This window comes from Neopelma chrysocephalum, unplaced genomic scaffold (assembly GCF_003984885.1).
Source record: "Neopelma chrysocephalum unplaced genomic scaffold, ASM398488v2 Primary Assembly neopelma1_73b, whole genome shotgun sequence".
Lineage (NCBI taxonomy): Eukaryota > Metazoa > Chordata > Aves > Passeriformes > Pipridae > Neopelma > Neopelma chrysocephalum.
The window spans coordinates 3,376,679-3,395,220 of NW_020897734.1; the positions used below are offsets into that span (position 1 = coordinate 3,376,679).

Below are 18,542 nucleotides of genomic sequence, written 5' to 3' on the forward strand. Positions count from 1 at the left end.
CCTTCCAGAGGAGAGGGACAAAGGGATGGGCCATGCCCAGGATGCCTTCCCCTCCTCCCAGGGCAGGCAGCCCCTCCTTGCTCCAACAGTTATAAAAGGGTTCTCAATCCATGTAATCCATTAGATACAAATTACAGCAATTTGAGCACACTTGACCCAGAATTACAGCATGCCAATAAAGAGCTGTGTCTTCCCAGGCAATTTACACTGTTACAAGCCCTCAAACAAACCACAGCAGAGGATTAAACAACAAGAAAAGCAAACCAAACCCAGAAAACTTAATGCTGAAACAGCATTATTAAGAAATGAAAACCATTACTAGGGTTAGTTCACACTCAGGTGGTCCTAAAACCACCACTATTGCACCATCTCTAACCAAAATGTGTCTTGCAGACACCTTAAATCATTAAATTCAGCCACTTGAAAGAAGATTCCATGAAGCACAGCACTACATATTTGGGATGGGGACTGCAATGTTTCTGCATCAATTTTCACCCCCTTCTACACAGTTTTGTGTTAGGTTGTTTTTTTTTTTAAATTACCACCAGTCCTAGAGAACATTCCAAGGAAGAAAAGCAGAAGAGATCAGGCAACCCTCCTGCCAGCCTGGCAGGCACTGCAATGTTGACTTAAGGACCACTGCAAGCAGATGGCCACTAGCCATCACATCTGGCAGAGTCACTGCAGTTATCCCAGTCAGTACAGCTTACATAGAAAAAAAAAAGCCATCAGCCTTAAAAAAAATAAACCAAAAGTTTAAGTTATTTCCTTCCAACAGTCAGAGGTGGATTTATCCAGGCTCAGATTTCCTCCAGCAGCAATGCCCACCAGCTTACACACATACAATCCTTGGTTCTCAGAGTCTCCAGGATGCTCCAGGCTTGCCAGTGCTGGCAGGACCTGGGTGTTTGCCACTCCAAGCAGTGCCAGTGGCACAGGCTTTCCCAGGGACAAGAGAAAATGATGCAGTTTTATGCTGGCAAGTAAAGGGCATGAACAGGGCAGCAGCCCCCGGTGCTGGCTGTCACTGGTCTGGCTACTGCTGTCACCATGGGGGGACACTGCCACATTTACAGGAAGGAGGGAAGAGGGTGGCTTTGTGGGAGAGGTGACAAAGAGGGCTGGCAATTACTATGGGACACACGATCATTAAAAGCATCCCAACAGACAGAAGGAATTTTTATGTGCCATGCTCCGAGATGCCCAGTGCCAGATGCTACCATGAGAAAGGAGCCAGGACCACACCAGAGGGTTTGCCCGGTCCAGCAAGGCTTACATCCAGCAAAGCAATTAAGGGATGGTGATGGAAACTTCAGCACCATCTGGTCTAAGAAATGACCACTATACTCGGAGGTTGCACCTCCTGATATGAATACCCCACACTGCCCATGAGGAAAAACCCAGGTTGGCTCAGCCAGGGGGAGGAGCAGGACCCTGCCCCGGGGTGTGGAAGGGTTCCTCTTGTTGCTGTGGTCATTTGCCCCGACTTGGGGGGCACGACCCATCACAGCACAAACCAAGAGACTGATCACAGCAGTCCCATTATGTGCCCTCCTTTGAAACACTCTGACCACAGCAGTCCCAGTAAGTGCTCTACTTTCCCCCCTCCACGTGTTGCCTGCAAGGCTGTGGCAGCACTGAGCTGTTTCAGGAAAGGCACCTGAGCTGTTAAAGCTTTTAAGTCCTTTTAAGGGTTGGATTTTTTTGTTCCAGCTCACTGGGAGACGGCACCTCCCATGCTGCCAAGGACACCACCTTTCTGTTTCATTTTGCATTTGAAGCTCGTTACCAATTCCATTAACTTTAATTATTAATTCTACGTATGGGAATTTTTCTTTAAATCGCGCTTATAATGGCAATGGTTATGTGGAAAAAAAGGAAATACTTGAAGGAGGGGAGTGCATGCCTTCCCTGAAGTCAGCAGTATGACTTGTCTCCACCCGTATGGTTTAGTTTACAAGCTTATGTCAGAGAGCCAGTTTCACACACAAACACAAAATAAAAGCAGGAACACAACTTTTGATCATCCTACATTGATGTTTACTCTTGTTTCCTGTAGCCCCAGGTGACAAATCTGTCCTTTATAGAGTGGAAGATCACTGTGCTATTAACAAAGTCAAGTGGACACACCTAAAACTGATGGCAGGTCTTTCCATTGGTGGCTTGTAACAAATTAAGGAATAATAATTAGTAAGCAATTAGTTGTAAAATGATAAATATAAATTCAGAAATGTTTTTCTTTTCTGAGCAGAAACGCTCAGAAGCAGGAGAATTCACAAGCAACTTTCTTACATATGAACACTTACGCCAAGAAGGGAGATGTTGGAGCAGGCAGCCCCTCCCAACACAAGAGCTTTTGTTCCACCAATCTCTGAACTCTGAAGAAGTTTTATTTTTTTATTCTTTTTTTCTTCATTTAGCTCTGCTGGCCTGCCAGCTGGGTATGAGCCAGAAGGGTTATCCAGTCAGACCTTACTGCGATATATTTACAATGGTAGTGCATCTAAGGTTTATTTCAGGATTAAAATTCAAATGGCTAGAACCATTTAAATAATTAAAGGGCAATCAGAAAATGCCATGAAACCAAACAAATCAGGAAAAGTCATGGAAACCATCAGCAATATTTAATTCAGAAATTCTCTTTGTTAGGGAACTTAGCTGAAAGAAAACAGCTGGATGTAGTTCAACCCTCTAAATTAAAAACAATCTAACAAGGTCTATAGGGATAACTCTTTCAGCTACATACTGGAGACCAGATTCACTTCTACCAAGTAAATGCAATAGCACTCAAAGCTAGAAAGGAAATTCCTCAGAACTGAGGTAGTTTCTAAGTATCAGCACATTTTCCAATTCCTTGCAAGGCAACTTAGCTATTTACAATCCATTTTTTCCCACACATAAATTTATAACTTTTTCAATTTTATGGTTCCATGATTTATTTTCTAAAGAAAAATAATCTAGCCAGAATATCCCTAACTCTACTAACATCATGTTTTAATAAATAACTGGCTACTTCTAGTAAAATTAAGCCTCCAGGATTGTTTATACCAGCCAAGAATACGTCTTTATAGCTTTGCAGAAATTTGGTGTGAAAATAAAGTTGAATAAAATGCTGACCCTGAGCTAACAAGTAATTAATGCTTCAATATAAAAATAGAAAATTATCCTTTATGACACAAGGGTGGAGTAGAGCAAACCCTCTCTCTCTCTGGATTGCTCTCCTGGCTGGATCTTGGTGTCCAGTCAGACCTGAAGGCTACCCAAAGCAGGAGATGTGCAGAATAATTTTGAGTCTTTCCAAAGACTTTGCTTTTGCTAAACTCTTTTAAAAATTATTTCATTTCTGTTCTTAAAAATATACACTTCTTTTATTCATGAGTTGCTGTTCACCACAACACTTCCAATTGCAACAGCACAGGTAGAGAGAGGAGAGTGTCTCAAGTAGTGCCAAAAAGCTTCAGGTGCTGGGCATCAGCTCCCAGGAGACCAAACACCAAAAAGGAGGTGTCTTCAGCCCTGCCAGCTCCTGCCTGCTCCTACTCCCATCTGCCTGCAACAGTGCCTGCTCCTTCCCTTTTGCCCCCATCAGAGAGGAAACAAAACTCTTGTAGAAACAAACCCAACACCCCCCGCCTTCTCTCCCACAAAGGACTCCTTAAAACCAGAACCAAAACAATTAAAAAAAAAAATCAATCCAGCATTCACCTAACAAATGTGCAGACAAGACACAAATTGGCATTTGGATCTGCGAGACGACAAGTTGCTTCCAACCGAACAAGTTTAATGCCTCATTCCCATGGGGGATGCACATCAGGAACTGACCCACGGGAGTTACAGCCATTTGTAAGGATCCTGGGGAGCAAATGACATCTCTTCTTAGCGTCTGCAGAATGGGAATTCTCTGTAGTCCCTTCCAATTTAACCAAACCTCCTGTAAAGCAAGCACAACCTGCTCCTGGCATTGATGCCCTATACAAGCAGGGCCCTTGGCACGCTGACCAGCTCTCCCTTCACCTTCTGTTTTACCACATAATAAAGACAAATGACTTCCACCTCTCTCCAGATAAGGCAACTAACATAATGTGGATAAATGGGAAGTTAACTACATGAAACATTTTCTGCTGGTTGGGCAATTATTTTTTCCCCATAAGATTACATGATAAATAAAACCTGCTTCTGTACAGATATTTCTCATTTCAGAAACACATACTTGTTACAGGCCAAGAGAAGACCCTGGGGTTTTTGTTTTTGTAAGAAATACAGCAAAAGAAAAAAAAAAAAGAAGTGATAAAGACACAAATGCAGAGCTAACTACAGGCTTGTATATACATTTTTGTTATCCACCTCTAAAATGGACTCTTGGTGAACGGGATAGACTGGTAGTCCCCGTTCTTGTTATTCCCAGAATAGCAAGGGAAAAAAAAATAAATCAGTATCTTAAAACCAGTGGCAACATAGTAAAAACTGTACACTGTTGTCCATTAACTTAAAAAGCAAAGTCTCTAGATGGTATAAAAGTGAAAGCAGATGCCTTCTACCTTTGATAATAAAAGTCTTTCCCCCCCCTATGCTGCACAATTATCTCCATTGTCTTTGCATGGCCAAGAACAAAATGCTAAGGAGCAAGGCTGCTTGTGATAGGCCGCTCCTGGCAGCGGCAGAAGTGTTCACGGTCTTATCGCTCTTGTTGGAGTTCCGAGTGACCTCGGTGGCGTTGAACTCGAACTCCGGGGAGCACTGCTGGAGCTCGCAGCCGCTGCCGCTCTCCTCCCCGCTGCTCTCCTCACCTGTGGGAGACAAACACGCCCGCTATCCTCCTCTGCTGCCTGCAGCCCCAGGGCAGAAGGCAGCAGGGGGTAATGGCAAGAGAACGGCTGTTTTGGCATTTACAAGATGTAAGCGTGGGTCCTCTGGGTAATGTGGCTGCTGTGTGCATTTGTCAAATCTGGGCGATGTGCGCTTGCAGCCCAGAAAACCAGTTGTGTCCTGGGCTGCACCAAAAGCAGTGTGACCAGCAAGTCGATGGAGGGGATTTGCCCCCTCTACTCTGCTCCTGAGACCCCAGTTGGAGTCCTGCATCCAGCTCTGGGGCCCCCAACATAGGAAGGATCTGCAGGAGCAAGTCCAGAGGAGGCCACAAAAATGTTGAGGGGCTGGAACACCTCTCCTAAGAGGACAGGCTGAGAGAGCTGAGGTTGTTCAATCTGGAGAAGGGAAGGCCCAGTGAAACCTTACTGCAGCCTTTCAGTACTTCAAGGAGGCTTATAAGAAAGGTGGGGACAAACTTTTCAGCAGATCCTGTTGCAATAGGGCAAGGGGTAACTAAAAGAGGGTAGATTTAGACTAGATGTAAGGAAGAGATTTTTTTATGAGGGTGGTGAAACAGTGGCACAGGTTGCCCAGAGAGGTGACTAGTGCCCCATCCTTGGAAAGACTCAAGGTCAGGCTGGATGCACTGGGCTCTGAGCAACCTGTTCTAGTTGAAGATGTCCCCGCTCGTGGCAGGGGGGTTGGACTAGATGACCTTTAAAAGTCCCTTCCAACGTAAACAGTTTGATGACTCTGTGGGAACAACCCTCTCCACACAGCCTGTCAGAGATGCCACTTCCCACCCTTCTTACTAACACGCTTACCCGCAGCTGAATGTTAACCAGCTACCCCGTGTTAGCATGAAATCCAATTAAAAAGGGAAAAAGAAAAAGCAGAAGGCAAACCACAGCAAACATACTTATGTCAATGAAGTCGACATCGTTCCCACTGTAGGCATTCTTCAGCTTGTTGGTCATCACCCGCAGGGCCATGATTTGCCGGCGAATCACCATGTCTGGCTTGGTAATATCAACTTCGACCTCCGGGTTGTTCACTTGACTCGCTAAGCCATTTCCAGTCACCGCGAAGTCATACCTGAAAAGAAACCATTCCTGCTGGTACCAGAGCTGCAGCCTGGCAGGGTCCCTGTGCCAAAGGGTGACAGCATGGGAACTTGGCAATGCCATCCCTGTTTTCAGTCTGGGTGATACTCTGAGCCCAACGTGATCTTCCCACGTGCTAAACCTCACAAAGCACCTCTCTGGCTTCTTACCCCATCTTCCCTCCCTGCAATCTCTGCAGCATGTGGAAATAAACACTGTTTTCATTTATGCTGCGCCACATAGGCAGGGGAAGGACAATTTTCTCCCCAACTTGAAAAGAGAAAGAAGATCTGGGGTTTATAGTAATAATGGCTTTCAACAGCATAAATCAGCTTGCTGCAGGCAATGGAGCAAAACAAGGTGCTGAGATGCCTTGATGCCCAGTTAGATGACACTTCTGGGAAAACAACCTTCGAGGCCATAGTTATCCCACAGAAACCTATAGTAACTGTTGGAGGCAAGCGTGTCATTCTGGCTTTGCATAATGCACCTTAACCATCAAGCTGGGATATTGAATGTGTGCTTCTCACCATGCAGACATGAGATGCAATTTCCCTAATAACCCCAGCAGGAGAAACACCTGTGATGCTGAAGATGAGAACCTGTAGCCCCACACATCAGAGCAGGGAAGAGCCAAGCTGCTCAGCCTCAGAAGGCATGTATGCTCAGGTCTGAACACACGTACAGCCTCTTGGTTTAAAAGAGTCACTGAGCAACAAAATCCAAGAGAACACATCTCCTGAAACCAGTCTGTGGAGCCTCATCTTAATAGAGTAAGGACAGGACACATTTCTCCTTCCTCCAACCACCTGACTTGCTAGAAAAATCAGTTTAACAGAAAAAAACATTACTTTTCTTAGTTCTGATGCCAACATCAGTATCATGAGAGAGAGAAAAGCTTTTAGCACAGTCTACTGATTCTGGAGAACAGGCAGTGAAATAAAGCATAAATATGAAGAGCATGCTCAAATCCTGTCCTGTGTATTGGAGTAACAATGATGATGATTATTGGTGGTGGTAGTTTTGTTATTATTTGTGATCAATATTATATGTTTCAAAGAAGTAGGAGACCAAAGCGTGGAAGACTACCAAACTTTTAGCTTCTCAGAGTCACTGAGAAAATGCTAACAGCAAAGCAAATTATCTTGCACAGCCCCATATGTCCAGCCTCCCCTCTGTCTCCTTGCCCAGTGCTGCCAAGTCTCCATCTCCCCTCTGTACTCATGTGGCCCTTGCACACACTGGGGATACCTGCTATGAAAAGCCCTGCAGAAGCTGCTGATAAACAAGACTTCAGGAGGCAGAGCCATTACTTGTCACAGACACCCAAAGGATCACCCTGGCCAAGTATGGCAGAGTTTCAGGCACACACAAAACAGTGCAAAATTTAAGTGGTATGTCTTAGTCCTGTGGCCCAAAAATATCAAGGGCAAAAATTGCTACTACTTAGAAAAACTGCTGGAAAACCCTGGACAACTGTTTTTTTTTAATGGAACATCTTGGATTGTGCTTATTTCCTCAGTAAGCAAAGAGAAAAAAAAGAAACTTGTATTTCCAAAATAAAAGTTAAACAGTTACATAAACCATATGACAGAAGAACTTTGGCTTACTCATGTGTTGGCAATTTCTTCCTTACAAGAAAAAAAAAAAAAGAGTTTTGTAACTCTTTTTCCATTGAAAGTGTGAATGAAACCACTGGCCCCCTTGTGCCACTGACCTCAGCAGTGGAGAAGGTCTCCAGGCTCCATCACCCCTGCCCTTGCTCAAACAAAGAAACCAGTTCCTGGTGCAAATACCAACTGGGGGCACTGGGGCAGCAGCACTGTCAGACAACACAAGCATCCCTGCTCTGTGGCTGTGATACAGCATTTTGTACAGATCATTTCTCCAAATCCATAAACAACCAATAAGAGGCTTAAGTCCAAGAAGAGGTGCCCTATCTGGGTATCTACACTTAGTTCCCTCCTCTAAAGCAAACCCCCACACAGAGCTTGGACAACCCTTTGGCTTTGCATTCCAGCTCTCTCATTTACAAAAACAAGAGGGGTAATGGCAACAGCCTGTCTTGGGAAAGCTGGAGTCACTCCAGTAGGAGAAGAGGGCTCAGGGAGAGAGGCCAGCACACTGAGAAAGGCTGGGGCAAGAGGGAGAGGGTTAACGAGGGGAGGCAGCATCGCCAAACCTGCTCTTGGCGCTCCCGTTCCAGCACTCGTTCTCATTGACAGTGCCTACAGACATCTTTTCATCATTGCAAATGTTGCCAGGGAGAGATGACCAAAACTTTTTGGCTTGCTTCAGCTTCTCTTTCACATCAGTAACCTATTAAGTCAGAGAAAAAAAAGAAATACAAAACATAATCCAGAATACCAAACGCTCATTAAAAGCAAAGCAAGGAAAGTATTTTTTATCACAACAGACATATACAGGCCAGATCTTCAGGCTGCGTGTTTTGATGGTTGATTTACTTTTTTAATACAAAATTAAACACTGCTCCTCAAACACATATTACTCATAAGCCAAGCCTTTAGCACAGGCACTTCTCTGACATAGAAGCGTTGAGGTAATTCATGTCTAGAGCCATGGGCAGATTACACCCCTCAGAGAGTTAAAGACAGCCAAGGAATATTAAGAAACCCTATAAATTAAAAATGGAAAATTATACACTGTGGTACATGGGTGTGAAGTACCTGCGTGGCACCAGCAGGACCAGGCACTCACCAGTCGGTCCAAGCTCGTGCCAGCAGCTGTAGTTGGCCGCTCCTCGGGGTTGTAGGGTCTGAAACGAGCACTGAAACCACCTTCAGAGACAGAGCGAGCAGTCCGGCCTTGGGCAAGTGTTTTTGGCTGGCCGCATCCCTGGAAAACCTATGTGAGAGAAGGAAAGGATTTTATGAAATGGGAGGTCACAAAAGCCTCCCTTCTCCCGGTTCCAACCCAGCCCCTGCCCAAAATCATACATCAGCTTTATATATATACACTAGAAAGGGCATTCAGGAAAAAACATATTGATGAGAATAGCAAAATAAAACACATTGAAAAAATAAATCCCAAATGTCCTCTTGGCCTATTTACCTTCTGAGACACCTGCATGCTGTTCTCCTGCATGTTCATGATCGCATCTGAAATCTTCACATCAATGGGGTCCATGACTGACTCAATGTTGAAGGGACCCTCCAGCCTTTCTGCTACCAGCAGCATCGAATCTAACACAGAGAGAGATGAATGAAGGTTTTTAATGGAGGAGCTTCAAGAATAACGGGTACAAAGGATAACTGTTTGAGCACACAGGCATTAACCACTGCAGTGTTGCCTCTGACCAGTGCACGTCTCCAGGAAACATTTTGCTCCGTTCCCAGAGCCTACACCTTCACCAGGCACTTAGAGGCTGCCAGCACCAAACCATGGGCTCATATACATCAAAAGCCATGTTAAATGAGGGGGAGCCATTGCAGCCTGCCAACAGCAGCCTGTAATCAGCTCCTCCCATCAGAACAAGCATTACTAACAGCCTCCGCTCAGTGCTCATTTATTAAAGGTTGCCTTGTGTCATTTGTTTTTCAAGACTGCTTTCAAAGCCACCGGCTTCCTCATGCTGGTCCTGAGCACAAGACACCAACTTGCAAGGGTCCAAGATGATCCTTGATACCATTTCTCCCTTACAGACAGCTACAGGCTTTTCCATACCTGGGGAAGGCAAGGGATTGCACTCCCAGCATTACATGGACAATTTGCATGATGGAGTCTGAGTGAGACCAGTGTGAGTGCTGTGCACTCATGATGTATTTGGCACATCTCTAGGCAAGGGGAGAAGGAAAGTCCCTCAGCCAACACTGGGTCACTCCTCCTGTGCCGACATGCACGTCCTCATCAAATGCATCATTAAACACAGCAGCTACTGAACATCCACCACTTCCTCTGGGAAATTACTATTGGCAATTGACGTTAAGGCTTTCACCTTGTACTGTGTTTACATCCTCTCTCCAGTTCTCCTCTAGAAGGTGCCTCCAGGTACACACCTGGCACTAAGCTCTTGTTTCTTCTCACCCATCACAACCTTAATTTAATGGTAGTTTTCACTGTGGTCCCTCAACCCCAAAGCATTTGCTGGTCTCATCTCCTGCATCACTTCGTGATGCTCTGCCACAGACTCATCTTTTTCCAGTTGCATTTAATTCTTCAATTTTCCTAGCCTGAGTGATGAGGGAGGTCAGGACACAACAGTCCCTCCGGCCCTAAGGAGCTCCTCCCTGCTCCTAAGATACGCCTGTTCCCTTCCATTAAGGAGAACAGGTGTTTCACAGTTAGTCTATTAATCTTGAAAAGTGTTTCTCATGACATTCATCCTCCTCCTAAGTGCAGAAGGTATTTTCAACAAGCAGAAAACTTCTGTGGGCTCTGGCTATCTGTTAAAGCCCTATAAAGAAATTTGACATACCGAACAATTTAGTTATAGCTTTGCCTTAGTGCCCAAGTCATGTTAAACTACATTAAAAAAACCACAAACTGGTGACAAATATACAATTAGGCTACGTGTGCATGTAAAATAATAATAATAATAAGAGGAAGAGGAGGACGAGTAATAATAATAATAATAATCAAACACCAAAACTCCCACATGAACTGCAGATGTCTTCCTAGCCTGTAAATCCACTTTTTAACGACAATTCAACATTCTAAAGTTTTGTTGGGTGTTAGCCAAAGGACTATCAGTCGATTAACCCACTCTCACTCATGCAGCTCCTCCAAGGTGTGGTTGTTTAGGGAGTGAACCTCAGGAGGAGCTGGAGTCCCCAGGAAAGCCCCTGGCTCTGCAGGCACACACCACCAGCATCAGTGACAGAGCTGTTGCAGGGCATGGCTGGAATTTAGCCGTCAGGGACTACCAAACAGGTCTGAACTAAATACATTTAAAAAAAAAAAAGGAAAAAAAAAGAAGGTAATAACAAATGAAACAAAGAGTCTTAGACTGTATTGTGGTGGGCTCCAATAAAGTGATGCTTCAAATCTCTGAGTAATGACTGCTAGCATGAATATACCATTGTGCCGGAGGAGAGAAAAATGCTTTTGATGTGCTACCAAATGGAGACTTTTGTAAACAAGTGGAGCACAACTTAAATGTGTTCATCATTGTCAAAGCTTTTGGGGTTTTTCACGCGCATAAAGAACATCCCGGTGCAGTTTGCAGGAAGCCACTCATTTCAAATAAAAATATTATGAATAGACAGATAATAAAACACACAAAATGCACAGGGCTTTAAAAAAAAAAAAAAAAAAAAAGAAAAATCATTCCATTTTGTAACTACTTAATTCTCTGAGTGGTCAGGAAAGGCCACAGATCAATAAAGTGTTTGTGAAAGACTGAAAGGAAACATAAACCCCAATTCTTCTGGCTGTTTGGCATCTTTGTAAACTTTGAGCCGGGCAGGCCATCCACAAGACCATGGGAATGTAGAGCGAATTGGGTCCTTTGTTAGCAGGGGTGCCATGGCGTTCCATGTATCACAGCCCAGGAATGCAGCCTCTGCTTTGACTGCCGATAGAGAAAATGCATTCGGCCTCCAGCAGAGCTGCCAAAGCTGGCGAGAAAAGATAAGGAAAGTAATAATTGGAGTTGGGATTGATACAGGCAAGGAGCGCTAAATGAAATAAACTTTCATTAAAAAACAGGGAGGGGAGAAAGGGGCTGAGGGTGGGGGGCTCTCCCTCATCTGCAGTTTTGATTTTGGAGGCATCCTGCAAACTTTTACCTCCCACCAGGAGCTGGCTGGTGTCCCCAGCTGCTGGCGAGCAGCGGTTCCCTCTGGCAGCCCCGTCTGACGTTAATAAGGCTGGCTGGGGTTCCGGGCACCGCCGGCACCGCTGCCCGCAGGAGGGGAGGACGCTGCTCCAGCACCAGGAATGAATCTTCGGAGCCGTGCCTCTCCCAAAAAAGATTTTTCCATTATTGGGAGAGAGGAGTTGATTATAAACAGCAATTATTTTGCCCCAGCTCTGGCGCAAAGTAATTGATATTTATAAGCCATGGCGAGGTGGCTCAGCTTTGCTTCATGAAAGTCTGGCAGAGTGAAAAATGTACCCTGGCCATGTGTTACAAACACGCAGCATGACAAAGACAGTCTCTCCTCCCTGTGATGGGGAGATAGAAGTGGATTGGGGGGGGGGAAAAAAAAACCAACCATCTAGCACCATCCCTTAAAGACCCTTTTCCTCTTGCATACATTTGTCCTTGCTACTGGCATTGAGACAATCCTTGGCAACAAAGCACCTCGCTCTCATGAAGGAAAGCAATTCTTTTGCATTGTGCCACCAATAATCAGAAACCCACATCTTCAGCCTCACTGTCTGACTTGAAGAACAAAAGGCAGTTTTCAGTCTTAACCCCAAGATCTGATTTAAAAGGGGAGGGAAGGAGGGGGAAGACCTTGACCATTCATTAACAACAATCTTTTTTTTTTTTAAGGGGAAAAAATTCTTTGCACACAAAGTAGTACTCCAGATATGTATATGGAGCCTGAATTCGACATCTTTGAGCAGAGTAAACCTTTGTGGGGGAAAAAAAAATCATGAAAAGGCACTGGAGATTAACACTGTTCATTCAGGAAAGCTCCAACCCCCCAATAGCCTGTTTGAAACAAAGTATACCCCTGTCTAATTGGTGTACAATTGTGTCAGGAATAGAGGGAGAAATAATTTAGATAGTTAAAGGGGAGAAAAGAGTACAATTTGGTCATTATTTCATACTCCACAGATTTAAATGGTACTTTGGAGAAATAAGGAATTACAAAGTCTTCTTGTCTCAAAAAACCTACAAACTTTATATTCCAGCTTGGAAAAGCTTTACGTAAGTGACTTAACATATAGACCCACTAACACACACACATGAGTATTTCTTATGCACATACACCCAAATTCATATAGACTTGCAGCATTTGTTGCAAGTTCTCCTGTTTAACTACCTTTAAATTGATTTGCTGGGTTCAAAATCTGATTTTGACTCATAATAAATCATTGCCATAATGTGGTACATAAACCCACGATGCAAAATCGCATTGAGCTCATGCAGGTGGGTTTTTGGTATTTTGTGGAGTAGTTTTGAGAGGATTTTTTTGGGTCTTGTTAATTTATTTAATTATTTACATCTTTAAGCACAAACACACAAGAGATTTGTGGCACGTGCCCTGCCCTAAACACCAGATCTACCTAATTTGATTTGTCCCGAGAGGAAAGTTGAGATAGAAACCAAAATCTGGAACATAACCAGCACCTGTTCAGTTATTAAACTGTCTAAAGAAAGCACAGCTAAATTTTCTGTATCCGTACTCCACTGCAGGCATCAACCCAGAGTGCAAGAACCAAGCAAATGCTGCCAATAAACATAACGAAGCTTAATATCATACTTAAGTAATGAGTGGGCAGGAAGCCCCTTGGGAAGGAAGCACTTCAAGAAGAAAGCTTTGCTTCCAACCTGGAATCACATGTATTTATTTTGTCTTGTTTAATAATCTTAATTATTGTATGCAGTCCCTATCAGTCTCATGTGACAGGGCTCGCCAGCTTCCCCCGAGGTTGGTTTTTAGCCGCATACCACCTACAGCAATTAGCTGCTTGTGCTTTTGTCTGTTTTCTGGCATTATGCCCTTCCCTTTCATGGGATTCCTCTTTTCTACTTGGACTAGATGTTTGCAAGTCTCCTGGCTTTGAGCTATTTCAGCAACAATTGTAGTTGAAATACTTAATATTCTCATGAGAAAGACGGCTGGGAGGAATGGGGGGGGCGGGGTGTCAGCCTCCCAGAGAATGACTTGGAAACCCAATTTAGTGTCACATTTAACTCCCTATATGGAGTACACACACACAAAAAACGCCTTCTGAAAATAACACCCTGCACATACCCAGTTGGCAGAGCAGCAAAGTGAAAATCCAGTGCACAAAACATGGAAAAACACATTCTAAGATGTAAATCTAGCCTCAAATGCCAACTATCAGCAATTTCTCTTTTTTTTATCTTGCAGCTCAATGAAAGGGAAATCTTTTCTTTCTAACAGTCTTTCTTTCCCTGAGTGGGATGGGAAGAGTACCGCAGCCTTTTCAGTAGCAGCAGATACTTTACATGTGCACTTCATCACACATTAACTGGAGTGAAGCGACTGCTCCCAAAGGATGCTCAATCACAGATAAATCAAACCTCCTGGAAAAGGAGCACAAACGAAAACATTTAACATTATCTATAGCCTGTGCCCACAAAATGTGATGCATTGCCAATTGTGATGAGCCTTGACCCAAGGAGGAATTTAACATTTCAGTCTAAATTTCATGTATCGAATGATACCGTGTGTAAGCACGGAAGAGAAATAACAACCAGGAGGAAAAGGATGGCAAAAGCACTCACATAGCGTCACGCAAGACCTATCAACAGTGCAAAAGGATGGTGGCTGAGTGCCAAATGAGCTGTTTAAAAACAGATTCAGACACATGTCCTATTCAATTTTTTAATGTAAAATCCAGGTCTTCAGCTTTTCCCAAAGCTCATCATGGCTGGCAGGAAGATTCCCAGGCTGCTGAAGAAGAAAGCTGGCTTTGGGAAAGACAGCTGTATGGTGACAATAATGTATAAGAAGTAGTATGGAAAAAACAGACTGTACACATGCTTGGTCCAGCAAGAAGAGACACTCCAAGCCTACAAGCACATGGCAGCTCCATGCTCCTAAAGTTTGCTGCAACAGAAGTCACTAGCATAACAAAAGTCCCATTTATTTATAAGGTAATGCGAATGGCAAAGGTATGCTGTATAGAGAGGTGTGGAAGGAAAAGATATCTGTCACAGACACCTGAAAAATCTGCTATAGCTCAGCACAGCCACTCACAAAGCCATTCAGGTGAGGGACATAGTATCAGTGTAGACTCATATGCAGTTTTAACCCATATTGCCTTACCCATAAAGATATTCCACTCAGCGTCCAAGTCCCCTTGGTTGGCCAAGCAGCCTCTCATGACGTTAAAGCAATAGTTGTAACAGGGCTTCACTGATACCAAACCTCGGCAGTGTGGGCAGTACATCATTTTCAGCAGCGCTCGTGTACCCTGTGGCGTGGGGTTCACCTTTAAAAGAGAAAAAGAGAAGAAAATTAGCACTCAGTCACTAACCCACACATTTACCCCAAGGTGCTTGGGACAGAGCTGTGCAGAGGAGATGCAATGGGCTCAGCCATCACCGTCACCATCCGGTCAGAGCTCCCTGTTTACGTGGTCCAGGGATGTGGGGAACAGATGAAGGGGTCTAGCTCCCCTCCTTGGGTGTACCTGCCACTCCAGGGCCCACAGACTGTCCTCATCTCTACAAAACATCACTGGTACTGCAATACACCTTATGTGTCGTGGGACCCCTCCCAGGGTTGCAAGAACACGGACTACAAGGGGACAAGCAGCACTCAAGCTCAGGGAAGGCAGTAAAATGTGACCAAGCCAAATGATGTCACACAAGGCTGCACTGTCTGAGCCCTGCTGCAAACACATGCTGAAGAAGATGATGCTGGGATTTCTCAGGAAAAAGTGTCCGTCCAAGACAGGATATCTGCCACTATCCCCGTACCAAACCCGCCGGGAGTGTGCCCTCCTCCTCGTGTGCCCTCCTCCTCGGCGCACACGGCACTCTTCTGGGACAATCGCCCAGCAGGGCTCTCCGGCACAGAGACCAGCTCCTTTATCTCACATTCAACTCCCCGAAACACAGCATTTACATGACAGATACCCGGGTTCATTTACACTCAGCACTCATCACGCTAAGTAACAGTTCCCCACACCCGAAGGAAGTGGCAGCTACAACCCCGCAGCTGAGGACAAGGCGGGGAGGACCCTTGAAGCCAAGGTGCAGCCGCTGGGCGTGCGAGCAGAGCTGTCTGCAGCAGGCATGTCACCCCTGAGCCCTCAACAGGGCTATTTTCCAACGTGACTCATGGTCATTCATGTTTGATTCACTCTCTGGCCCAGCTTCAAAACATTCATTGAAACCATTTCCACCCAGCCAGTCCGAGGAGCATTAGCTCCATCCCAACACACTAGTGCCGACCACATGGTGGGTCCGTCTGAAGTGTTGAACAGAGAAGCTCCCTCAAGAGCAAGTTTAAGTGTTAATTAGCCACATATGAAAACAGAAAATTTAGATGCAATCAGAGATACACTGACAAAACAGAAGTAGTCTCTGGTGTTTTAAATGATGCACTTGAGACTCCTTGTAAGGCATTTAGGGAAAGTGCTCTAAATAGGTTGTGATCCATGACCATGCTGGAGGAGACACACAACACCCCTGAAAAAGAGGGAAGTCACTCCATACAAAGTGCTGGAGATGTGGATGGCCTCCACATCTCATCTCTGGAGTTGGGAACAGACTTCATGGCAGAGAGGACAACAGGACTGAACAGAGATGAATATACACGAGGAAGATCTGAAATCAGACAGCATTTTACCCTTTTTTTGTCCATGAAGAGCCTGTTTGGCTGAGCAAAAGGAAACTCCATGTAGAAAGCTATTTGTGGTGGTGGTGGAATCTGATTCAGATCCTTCAGAGAATATATATGTTTTATATTTATATATATATATATATATATTTGGAAGGCATAGTGGGAGCAGGAGCCCTAGCAGAAAGCTCCCTATTGGGACAGCATGGCTTTAAAGCAGAGCTGGTTCAAACACTGGGAATAGCTCAAGCAACAGAAACCAGCTAAATCAGATGATTTATAGTTGGAAAACTGGAAACAGACAAATGTAAAGGTATCATCTGCCATCCAGATGGTGCAGTCCTCGCATAACAAAAAAGTTGCGAGGAGAAAGAGGGGACTGAATAACATCTCGCACAGACAAGCTCTGAAGGATGCTCCAGCTTAGCAGTTTACTTGTTTCTCTGATAAAAATCCCTTCCTATGTCACTTGGCAGTAGGTGCCAGGACCTCCATGCCTAGTCCTGAGGCTTATCAGCAGATCCTGGCCATTCTAGCGCTGTTGGCCCTCAAAGGAGTGCTCTGCATCCTCCTGGGGAAGAAAAATCAGGAAAATGTTGATAGTACCAGCCAAGTGCTAAAGTAGTTTGAAGCTGAATGAGGAGCAGGAAGCTTCCCCGACCCTATCATGGAAAGATGCAGCTCTATGGGAGGGATTGCGTGGCAGCGAATTGCAAAAGCCCACGTGCAGAGCCATGACCCAGGAGGCCCCTTCCCATCTTAGGTTCCCCCCTCGCCCCACGAGCGCCGAGCGGCCGCAAGCCTGCAGCATCCTCTGCTTTGATATTTCATAGGGGTTGATCTTTAAGAATCCCAGCAGATGCAGGGGAAACTGAAGCTGCTTTCCCACGTTCCATAGCAGACGATATGCGACAGTCACTTGGATTAGGTCCTTTGAACAAAGACCCAGGACAATTTTAAAAGCGAACGAGGTTTCGCTTCCTTCCCCACGTAGGTTTGTGGCTCTGAGTCCTGCACAGAGCTGAGCAGAGGGTGCTCACAAAAGGGCAATGGAAAAGACAAACCCCAGCCTGCAGTTACTGCTGAACTGAGCCCTATTAGTGATGGACATCACCCACAGGGAAGCTGTTAAATGTGCAATACAGCTAACACAGATAAAGAGGAAGACAATGGACAAATTCATCAGTCCAGAGTTGGCATTTTATGGTGCCAGAAAGCAACAGGAAGGCGCAAGCAGAGATCACCTCTAAGAGAGAGTTTTGGGTAACATTATGAGCAATTATACCTCGTTACAACAGTGATAAATGCTTAACTGCTGGGTATCACTGCAATGGGAACCTTAACCCCTGGCACAGGGCCCATACACAGTCCAGACCAGCTCCGGCTCCGTCAGTGGGATGTGCCATATGTTGCACTGGCAATTCTTCACAAGCTTTTAATGCTGGCCCTGCCACACCAGGTGCAAGCTCTTAAAACACCATTGTATGTAACAGTAAATCCAGATATGCTTTGTTCTAGGGTTGTGTTTATCTTGGAAAGCAACTCAAGTTCATTCAAACTCTACTCTAGAATGACCCTCAAAACCAAATAATCTCCTTTCTAATAAAGCAGAGTCCCAAAGAAAGCTTTATTTGCTGGAGAGGATTTACTCTGGTAGATCTGAGTCCAGGTACTAGTATGCTGCAGTACACATACCCTGTAAAAGCTTCTAATAGAAGCAAATGCACTCCAGTCCCTTCCTTTTATCTTGTGAAATTTATTTCCTGTCCATGGCATGCCACGCCACTGCAGCAATCCATCACCCTGTGGTTTCATGTAAATTACAATTTGTCCATATCTATACGCTTTGTCAAACGTGAAGATTAAAAGCTGCTAACAGATGTGTTTTGGCACCAATCTTCACATTCGTATTGAACTTGCTCCTTAAAAATACAGATTTGCACACAATTTACAAAAATTAAATGAAAAGAAACCAATCCTGCGCTTAATGCAAACATTTCGTATCATATTTGTTGGGATAACTCCCCTATTCATATTGACTGGTGAAGGTAAAATCATGTTCTTGTAAAAGTGCCATGCTCTTGGCATAACAAAATCTGGTTTTTGTTGGTACCTTGTCATACCCATCCCATTTCAGAGTCTCACATAAGGGAAACTGCCTTACATCCTTAGCCTT

General features: G+C 44.7%; 1 protein-coding gene across 1 annotated transcript in view; it reads right to left on the reverse strand.

Annotated features, from left to right (window-relative positions):
- Window positions 1-2,017: 2,017 nt before the first annotated feature.
- GPC4 (glypican 4) overlaps window positions 2,018-18,542 on the reverse strand; it is a 68,250-nt gene continuing 51,725 nt past the window's right edge. Inside the window, exons 4-9 of the mRNA XM_027687135.1 lie at window positions 14,846-15,011; window positions 8,985-9,115; window positions 8,631-8,777; window positions 8,095-8,231; window positions 5,729-5,904; window positions 2,018-4,787 (exon numbers count right to left, since the gene is read on the reverse strand). Coding sequence (XP_027542936.1) covers window positions 4,579-4,787; window positions 5,729-5,904; window positions 8,095-8,231; window positions 8,631-8,777; window positions 8,985-9,115; window positions 14,846-15,011 — 966 coding nt within the window. The 3' untranslated portion in view covers window positions 2,018-4,578. The remainder of the gene's footprint in view (window positions 4,788-5,728; window positions 5,905-8,094; window positions 8,232-8,630; window positions 8,778-8,984; window positions 9,116-14,845; window positions 15,012-18,542) is intronic.